Source organism: Lathamus discolor, chromosome 1 (genome assembly GCF_037157495.1).
Source record: "Lathamus discolor isolate bLatDis1 chromosome 1, bLatDis1.hap1, whole genome shotgun sequence".
Taxonomy (NCBI): Eukaryota; Metazoa; Chordata; class Aves; order Psittaciformes; family Psittacidae; genus Lathamus; species Lathamus discolor.
Window position 1 is genome coordinate 157,041,560 of NC_088884.1, and position 6,000 is coordinate 157,047,559.

The 6,000-nt window shown below is 38.5% G+C and overlaps 1 protein-coding gene across 2 annotated transcripts in view; it reads left to right on the forward strand.

Annotated features, from left to right (window-relative positions):
* Positions 1 to 4,222, forward strand: part of LETM1 (leucine zipper and EF-hand containing transmembrane protein 1) — a 32,528-nt gene extending 28,306 nt beyond the window's left edge. For both annotated transcript variants that reach the window (XM_065660911.1, XM_065660916.1), the window contains exon 14: positions 205 to 4,222. In XM_065660911.1, coding sequence (XP_065516983.1) covers positions 205 to 354 — 150 coding nt within the window. In that variant the 3' untranslated portion in view covers positions 355 to 4,222. The remainder of the gene's footprint in view (positions 1 to 204) is intronic.
* The last annotated feature ends 1,778 nt before the right edge of the window (positions 4,223 to 6,000 follow it).

Consider the following 6,000-nt stretch of genomic DNA (forward strand, 5'->3'; position numbering starts at 1 on the left):
TGCTTTAAGTTTTGTCTTTTTAAAACTGGAGATATTTGAGGCACTGGTTGTGGTTTAAATTTGTGTTGCTTGTAAGAAAGCAATGCAGTATTTCATGAACATGAGGAAAGTGAATGCTTTCTTGTCTTAGCAGAATTTATGACAAAATGTCTCAATCATGTAAGAACTAAATGTGCTCTCAATTTCGTTTTGTGTTCGTTGTAGGTAGTAGAACTGATTGACAAAGAAGATATTGATATTGGCACTGCACAAGTTGCTGAGATTATGACACTGCTTCAGAAAGAAGAAAAACTGGAAGAAAAAGTGAAAGCAAAGGAAAAGCAGGATAAAGAACCTGTGGAAGTAAAGAATTAAGCTTCAGAATCTGAAGCTAACCCCAACTGTAACCAAAACCTTGTATATCTTTCTGTGTCTAATGGCTACATATTACTTGAGCTTTGTGATTATGGGAAATGTTTTAAGCTGATCCTAGTAATAAATCATAGATATGTTTTCTGACCTATGGAATGAAATTTCCGTACATCAGAGAAGTGATTCACTCTCATTCCATACAGATGAAAACAAAGTACGCTTCTTTAGCAGTGCTCCTGCCCACAGAAATCATGTATTTGCACTCGTTGTGGTACAGTGATCCATTAAACTTGCAAGTTTGCTGGATAAATTAAGTGTATCTGTCATGGAAAAAATGTTTCTCATTTAGTTTGTTTCATCATTACATGGGGCCCAGCCTTGCTCTATGTTTTAGCTTTTTCAGGATTTAATACAAACTTCCCCTTCCGTCACAGTATTACATACTTTGTAATCTGTTAGTGAAGAGTCTGTGGCTTCAGTAGCAGCTCTTTAGATTGAGTTCTGTTTAAGCTAAATATCACTCAGCTGTTGCCTCACTGACAGAGAATGTGGCATTCTGATCACTTCTATGAATTCATGAATGTTGTTTTCTTTTTTCTATTGAAGGGGAAATCAGATTTCTTTTTCCCTAGAATGGAAACTTCCCATGAAGTTTGCTTCTTACGGGTGCCTTAAATTTCTTAAGACTAGGGAGTAGAGGATGTCACTTCTGCTCAAAATTCCATGAATTACTAAAGCATTGGAATCACAGAAGCCTTTCAGATAACTCCAGAACAGAATCTGTCACACAGTAAAGTGAGTTAAAGCATTTGTCTAAATAACAAAATGAAAATAATCATAAGGGGAAAATGTCAGTTGTGATCTTTTTGCATATATTCTTTTAAAATGCGTTTATCTTGACATGTGCTTGTTTTTCATCTGATAATTATTTACTTCAGTTCTCTTCCTCTTAGTTTTCATCTCAGGTATAAAAGAACTAGCCAGGTATAGTAAAAGTTCATAAATACTTTCATCTCATGGCCTCGCTTTCTGTGCAGTCAGCAAGTCATGTCTGGTATTGCCAGTGCTTTGATTACATTATTGGCTTTCAAATCAAATTGGTTATAGTTACTGTCATTAACTGTGTGATTAAATACTCACAGTAAGTAAAGGTTTACTCATTAATGTCTGTCCTTAATAGTAAATTCTGTTGTTTAAAATGCCAATTCTGGGATGCTCCGTAATTCCTGGTGTCGTGGTTTTGTCCAGACCGGGCCAGATGTCAAAAATGACTGCTGCTGCTCAACCCAGGACACCTGGTAGGCTGAATTTTCCACTATTCCTTAAAATCTGTTATGAAACACACCCAGTGTGACTTGAGCCAGCAGGGTTGTGGTTTGGTTTTCTGTTCTGTTTTTATTTTGCACCCAGTATTTACAAAATATATGACCATTCTTCATTTTGTGGACACTATAGAGAGCACATGTTACAACGGCGCTGTTCACAGTGATACTGAGGTGGGCAGTTAGTACTTAGTGCTTTTAGTCATAGGCGCATATAGTGATAGGAAACGTTGACTCCCAAGCATCTTTCAGCATAATTCTATGTTCAGTATTTCTCTAGATTGGCTAAATTATTTGTAAAAACTTATTTGAAGTTAGTGGAACAAAAGAAGTTTTGACAGTCTCATGGCTTGCATGATGGACCACTGTATTTAGTTGTTTCCAAAGCAAGATGTACAGTAAGATGTACAGTACAGTAGAAAAAAGGTCAGTGTTTAGTTCAAGTATTGAGTTAATATTCTGTACAGTTTGCAGAGGAAGCTGCTTGCAATAAGTAAGATCCTCCTGAGAATTACTGTAATTGTATCTGAAGTGTAAAATTGCTGCGACAAAGCTGAAATTTCACATCAGTACAAACCTTTGCAGTTAATATAGCCCTAAACAAGGGGCTGCTCTCTTCCTTGCAAATTGAGATTAACTTGGAGATTTCAGCATGAAAGACAGTTTGTAGATTGTGAAGACAGGACTTCACTAGGTGCTGTGTGAAAAACACAACTTTGCTTAGGCGAAAAGAGGAAAGCTAATTTCACAAGAACAGGATTTAAAACCTAATTTTATATTGTATAATTTGTCATTAGAATTCGTGGGCTTTGAAGCATGTTAAATTCTGCTGTTGTGTGTCTTCAATTTCAAAACAACGCATAAAAACCTTACTTGACATTCCTGCAACACAGTAAAACTACTCTAAGAGTGTCTGCTACCTTCTGTGGAATATCAGAAACCTAAGAGTCGTATGCACTTGAACTCATGCAAATTTGAATAGGGAAGTAGCAGAAAAAGCTGTTTTCAGAGATTTTCTTTTTTTTTTTTTTGATTAAAGGTTTTGCAGAGCTTTAACTGTCCTTACAGTAAATTACTTGATTTTAGGATTTGGGAGTTCAAGACATTTTTTCTGCTGCTCTTTTTCTGCGTTTAATGTTCATTTAAATTTCCTGTGGATTAAATAAGAAGGGAGCGGAAAATAGCTATTTTTTTTTCTTTTTAAATTGAGAATGTCCTCATTAAAGTAATTGTAATTCATTTGTTACACATTTTTAGCTTTCAGACTTGTTTGCAGTTTTGCATCTTGGGCAATTTTAACAGGTGACACGAAATGCATTTAAATGTCAATCGCAGGTGGCAGTTTTCCCCTGATGCCCAAAGCGTTTAGAGGCATGTACACAACAACCATAGCAAATATCTTCCTGCTGATGCTGAAAGCAGGCAAACCCATGACAGCTGGACTTGAGCTTCAACACATTCTGCAAGCTTAAAGCAGTGATTCATGCTTCCCTAGGTTTGAACCGTCCCGAGAAGCTCTGTCCAGGTGCTACAAGACAGCTCCAGCTTGAGGACTAGCTGCACCTAACATGCTTTGTCATCCCTTGTGTTGACCAAAAGCCCAGAACCTGCAGTACTTTCAGACAAGGGATGACCTCCGAGTGTACAGTAACTGGTCAGAACTTGTTTCTTGAAGGAATATTTAATTGGGAGATGTAAATATTTGTTTAAATAATTAAAAGGATGTGAGAGATTTCGGCGACCTTGTGACTTACACAGGCAAAGCCTCTAAGCTCAGAGTGAGGTAGGTGGTAGGACCAGTGTTGGGGTTGTGTCGGATTCAATAAGATGAGATTTTGATTATAAATTATTTGGGGGTAAAAATATAGAATATATAAAAAGCTTTTTAAAAACTCTTTAGCAACAGGGAAGAGAAGTAAAAAATGATGTAATTTATTTTCCCCCTTCAAACAAGGAGGATGTAGGATTTATTTTATTGTAAAACTTGTTTCCATTTCATGTAAGCTGAAAACATGGTTTTTACTGAGATTTTCATCACTGCGTGCTGGAAGAGTGAATCTGCCTGCAGGTTAAGTACCAGGAAGCTAAATCAAGAGGTGGTGTTTGTCAGCAGGAGTGCATGCAGGTAGAGATTAATCTTTTGACAGGATAGTTGGTTCCTTGCACTTACATAGGCTTTGTCTGGGGGAAAGAGTTACACCTTTTATACAACTCCAAAATACTTCTTGTAACTTTCTATCTACCTACCTTGCTAGCCATTTAAACTTCAGCTACTTCAGCGTGTATTTAAATACTTTTAAACTGTTTATATCAGATTATTGGGTATATTTAAAATAATAATCCCATATTCTGTTCTTGATACGTAATCCAAATTCTGCCTTTCAGTTGAAGAATTTCAGCCTGTGTTACAGATTTAAGTTGAAAATCATTTGTCTGTGCTCTGAGCATACTGGTCCTGTGTTTGCCATAATGCACTATAAAATTTTTAAGTTAATTTGGAGCTTGTGTCCTTTGTTTAGTTACAATAAATGTATCATTTTGAAACCTAATCTCTCCATTATTTTTCTGTTGCTTTTGATTATTCAGCATGAATTTACTGCTGTTCAGATGAGATGCCAGTCACAGAGATGGACTGCTGAAACTGAAATGTTTGGGGTAGAAGAGAGCAAGTGAATGACAGGTCTTTAAACTGGGGTGGGGTGTGTTGTGTGGGAATTAGATGTTAATCTTGCTGAAATTCCCTTGATGTGGGACTGCTTGCCTGGTGTCATGAGTTGTGCTAAAATGTTCTTAGTAGCTATTGTAGGTATGAAAGTGGGGAGCAGTGTGCTGCTTATTTCTCCTGCACTTTCCCTTACAGCAGGTTGCTTCAAGCCATGTCCAACCTGGCCTTGAACACTGCCAGGGATGGGGCAGCCACAGTTTCTTTGGGCACCCTGTGCCAGCGCCTCAGCACCCTCAAAGGGAAGAACTGTGGCAGTGTTCAAGGCCAGGTTGGATGGGCTTGGAGCAACCTGCTCTAGTGGAAGGTGTCCCTGCCTGTGGCAGGGGGTTGGAACGGGATGAGTTTAAGGTACCTTCGAGCCCAAACCTTCCTAGGCTTCTATGATTCTTTTACATCAGACTGGTAATACAAATGTGCAGAAAGCTGGTTGGAAAAGCCTTTGCCTTTATGAAATTATGATCTTAGAAGTATTAATATAGATGGAGTTTTGTTGTAAACTATTTTAGTACGATGTCATTTAAAGAGTGAATACCTATGCACAGCGGCGGGGGGAGAGATGGATAGCCTTGTGGTTGTTTCATTGACCCTAGGCTTGATAAGTCTGTTCAGTTAGTGCCTATTCTTTCAGTGATACTTTGCTTGGCTCTTGGGCCACTGTAACATAAAACCTCCTTGACAGTGGCTGGGTGGATGACAAGTTCTCCAGAACAGAGTCTCTCCATGCAAGGACCGAATATAGCATTTCGTTAGTGATAAGGCTTTGAAATACTGAGTGGAGACAGTGACACAACCATACCGAACACTTTCTCACTGCTTATATATCAAAAAGTGTTTCTGGCATTTTCCTGAGTTATTTCTCAATGCTGATGCGAGCAGGATGTTTGTAGTGTGTTTCTAATTCCCCCAACTCTCTGCTCACTTCCATTTTTGTGTATTATTGCATATAAATCTTTCTCAGTAGTTAAATATCCTTCACAGATCAAAAATCTTTGGAGGCTCATTAGCATGTAAAATTTTACCCTTGCCAAACCTTCTGTGGTTTTCAAACATCAGTTTCTCTCATCTCACTGGCGTAAAGGATTTCTGCTGTGCAAGAGATGGATCTAACTCAGATTTGCCTCTTTCCGTCTAGTATTTCTCTTTATGTATATTGGCAGAGCAGACCCCTTCATGAATGGCCTGATTTATGTCTCAGGGAATGCTGCAGCCAGCAGTTCAAGATGTCAGGTCTCCCATGCGTGCTGTGGATTCTCCCTCCCCCTCCTTTTGTCTTAGCTCCAGCCCCAGACCCATCCAAGTTCCTTCCTAGTGTTTTCTGTGATTTCAGATCCTTGGTTGAGTAAGATCTTCAGACTTCATCCTAAGGAAAGCTGCTGCAAGGAGCTGAAGAGCAACTGGGACATGAGTAATAATACTAATAATGATAATAATAGAAGCCTCTGAAGGGTCTTACTAAATGAAGATGGGAATTAACAACCTGTTATGCAGAAAACCTGGGGATCTCTGCAGTTACTCCAGATTTGTAAATGCAAGATTTCTGTTCCCCCTCCCCATCTCAGTTTAATCAGGGAATATATACCAAAGTAGTAAGCAAATCAGCAG